Source organism: Hippoglossus stenolepis, chromosome 14 (genome assembly GCF_022539355.2).
Source record: "Hippoglossus stenolepis isolate QCI-W04-F060 chromosome 14, HSTE1.2, whole genome shotgun sequence".
Lineage (NCBI taxonomy): Eukaryota > Metazoa > Chordata > Actinopteri > Pleuronectiformes > Pleuronectidae > Hippoglossus > Hippoglossus stenolepis.
In genome coordinates, this window is record NC_061496.1 from 16,515,848 (window position 1) to 16,519,559 (window position 3,712).

The following is a 3,712-nucleotide window of genomic DNA, read 5'->3' on the forward strand; positions in this document are numbered from 1 at the left end:
TTTTTGTGTTTTGAAGGTTTTCAACCTGATGAACCAACCAGCAAACAACTAACAAATAAGGAAAAATAAATAGAGCTGTGTTGGAAAGAGTTGTCCCGTGCGTCCTTTGGGGTTCTTGTACCAGGCCATTGCAAGTTGGGCAGGAGTTGAAGGGAAAAAAACCTAGGAACTTACAATAAGTAAGTATGCTATAATGAGTGTAATCAGTGATACAATTTTCAGGGTACATCTGATGATACATCTAAGAGATGTCTTAAATAAGTAGTTGTTCCTGTTGATATAATCCAATATGCACTGCTGATGGCACCACGCACAAAACAGATCCAACTCAGCGATGCCATTAGAAAGAAAAAAACTGTTCCCTATTGAATATTTCAAATCAACTGTCAACTCAAAATAAATCAATTTTATAATCAATAAGAGAAATACGAAACATTTATTTTATTTTAGTTTGACGTAATTAAGTTCTATTCTACACAAATCTACGTATGAAATAACAGAAATGTGAGGATTAAATAGACTTTTAACATACCAGCATATTTGTATCACAACAGGGGTGTTTAATGAAGCACTTACATAATTACAATATATGTAATCCAAAAACAAGATTTAGCTATAAAAGGATACATTATATGAAATTAGCCCCAAAAAGTAAATAGATGAAAACCTATAATTCTAATAAAAAAGTATTCGCACTGTGAGGATATTTGCTACAGTGGCTTCACTTCCAGTTATTTATCCCGTGACACACAAAACTTAAAGTTGCATCCCATACAAACTATATGTTAAGACAAATGTTTAACACTGATACACACATTTATTAATAAATCATGAAATTTTGATTTTGATTACAGCTTTTTACAAACGGCAACAAATTAGTAGATTTGCCCAAATGCACACTTTTTAATGCTTTAAAAAAAATGCTACAAAACATTATGCTTGGTCAGTAACTAGTACAGTGATCCGTGTGAGATGAGGTTTTGCATTCTGACCTGCGGCTCCTCGACTGGACTTTTCCGACTGAACATTTCCTGCAGCATTGACTTCAGATGGCTCCTGAACTTCACACCAACAAATGCATAAAAGACAGGGTTGAGGCAGCAGTGGGAGAAAGCAATGAGCCGACACACATGGAACGCATAATCGAGCTGGATGCTGACTTCACAGTCGTCAAACGGTGGGACCAAGTTTTCATCCAGGGTCCTCAGAAATATCACCACGTTGTACGGCACCCAGCCGATGAAGAATACTGCCACGATGCAGAAGACCAGCTTCACTGCTCTGTTCTTCGTGTGGGATCTCGTTTGTGAGATTTTTCCGAGTATCCGGATGTAGCAGAAACCAATCACCACAAAAGCAACCAAGAAGAAAATATTCTGCTGGAAGACAGCGATGCTTTTCCACAGGATGGATTCGTATTCACAGCCCAGGGAGTGTGTATCCTTGTGGGGGATCGAGATGACGGAGCTGTAGAGCAGGGACGGCATGGCTGCTCCAATACTCATCATCCACATTAGGAGGGACAGGAAAATACCAGTGCTGAGTTTTTGGATCCTCAGGTCGGAGAGAGGGTGGACCACCGCAAGGTACCTGTAGATGGTCATGATGGTCAGGAAGAGGATGCTGCTGTAGAACCCAATGAAGAAGACAAAAGTCACGATTTTGCAGAGAATATTTGAAAATAACCACCCCCAGATGTGGTAGATGGCCCAGAACGGGAGGCCGGTGGTGAAGACGAGGTCAGAGATGGCCAGGTTGAGGATGAAGATGTTGGTGAGGGACTTGAGGTTCTCATACAGAGCCAGGATCACAAGGACAAGAATGTTTCCTGTGAGGCTCAGTGTGATCACCACAGAGAAGAAAACAGGGATGATGTAGGATCCAAATCTGACCACATTGTCTTTTTCACAGAGTAAGTCATCGTCACTGTCATAGTCACTGTCATATTGGCTCTCATTGAAGGACTTGTACATTACTGGTCAACTGAAACATACAAAAAGAAATATAGTATTACAGGCGTCATCTTGATTAACACAGGATTAATTTCAGTTTTGCAGCCAACAAGTGACGGAGTCGATACTTAGGTAGGATGCACTTCTGATATGTTGTAAAGCAAATAAATGACCTACCTCCTTTTAGATGGGACTAGGATGTTGTTGGAAGTGATGCGTTCTCTCTATTAGAAAGAGAACTCAAAAAGCTGCAGCTGTTATAGTGTTGTGACAAGGGATATTTTCGGTTCCCAATTCTGGTCCGTTAACCAGATCGGCTTTACTTTCAGCAGCTCAGCTGATGTGTTGTTCTATTTTTTTCATCATCAAACCAAAGAGGACACGATACTAGAATAAATCCGGAGGTAAGATCCTGAGAGGGTCCGGCAAGATTCATAATTTCACAAGATTTCACTTTATTCAGACTACATTAATATTTTAAAGGACATACCCAACATTACAAAATAACTTGAGCCTCATTCTAACCTTGGGAATAACTAACTCAAGGATAACTCACTAGATTTCTTACATCTTTCAGACACATCATTGACAACAGAACTTCTTTATTTGAACCCTGTTTGATACCCATGGATCCTTACATATATTTTGTTGAGATCCCCCTTTGAGGGATTTCTGCTGCCATTACCTCTTTGTATTGGAGACATCATTTTGTTTGTGATGCCCACAGCATCAAAAATAAATCAACAGAAACATACCTTTCAACAAACACTGTCCCTGTAATTAGTGAGATATAAACTACATAAAATGCAGTGATCAGCTTACCTAGACTTTTTAAACAATGGCAGCTACTGTATAGACTATATTTTAAATAAACTCAGGATCAGCATGGCTAGATGCAACTAGAGGTTAGTTATAGAATCAGAGCCTGACCAGTATATTGGTTGTTCAATTGTTCAGCATTGTTTGTTGATATGCACAAATACGAATAGCCTACTTTTATTTTATATAAAAAATATGTATCTTCTTAATTCAAGATCAATATATTTGGTTGTATTGTGTTTTCTTTTTATTGATAGTTATTTTTCGGTATTGGTAGTAACTGTATATAATTTTACTACTTAATATCAGTTTCTGCACAAGCCCCTAATAATCAGTATGGCTCTTCCTGAGATAAACATACTCATCAGTATTATGTTAAGCATATAATGTGAATCGTGTGAAATTTTGTAAATGGGAGAAAACCATGATCTGCAGGTAAAATTAAACGTCGATGCACATGAAAATTAAATTCATAAATTTTTAAGTAGTAGTGGCATGGACACCCCAAATATCCATATCAGTCAGGCTCTAGAAGAAATACTGTATGTGTTTTTTTTTATTTTTTTTAGTTTGGATAAACCGACACATATGAGACTTTAGAAATAGAGAAATGAGACTTGAGATACTTCTGCAGCTTTAGTGTTGCAGTTTCAAAATGTTCATATACGCATGAGAAACAAATACGCACGCACACATACACGCACGCAACCAAATGAACAGCCCAGGGGCGGCTCCTGGCATAGGCGACATAGGCGGTTGCCTAGGGCGCAAAATCACAAGAGGCTGATTTATCATTAAAGTATGTATCATGACGTGATACATACTTTAACCAATGCAGTAACGTCACACCATCGTCCTCTAACCCCGGGGACACAACGGAGTCTCACAAGTTTCTTACAAGGAACCTGAATATTAGTTTTCAAAACAAACAGCTCTAAAAA

The 3,712-nt window shown here is 38.4% G+C and overlaps 1 protein-coding gene across 1 annotated transcript; it reads right to left on the reverse strand.

Annotated features, from left to right (window-relative positions):
- Positions 1 to 419: 419 nt before the first annotated feature.
- Positions 420 to 2,266, reverse strand: xcr1a.1 (chemokine (C motif) receptor 1a, duplicate 1). The gene is made up of 2 exons (XM_047342797.1): positions 2,130 to 2,266; positions 420 to 1,983 (listed from the first exon to the last, which is right to left on the reverse strand). The coding sequence occupies exon 2, from the start codon at positions 1,971 to 1,973 to the stop codon at positions 951 to 953; it is 1,023 nt and encodes a 340-aa protein (XP_047198753.1). The 5' UTR covers positions 1,974 to 1,983; positions 2,130 to 2,266; the 3' UTR covers positions 420 to 950.
- Positions 2,267 to 3,712: the final 1,446 nt, after the last annotated feature.

Coding starts and splice junctions, on each gene's coding strand:
- xcr1a.1 (XM_047342797.1), bottom strand. CDS start 1,973: ATGTACAAGTCCTTCAATGAGAGCCAATATGACAGTGACTATGACAGT.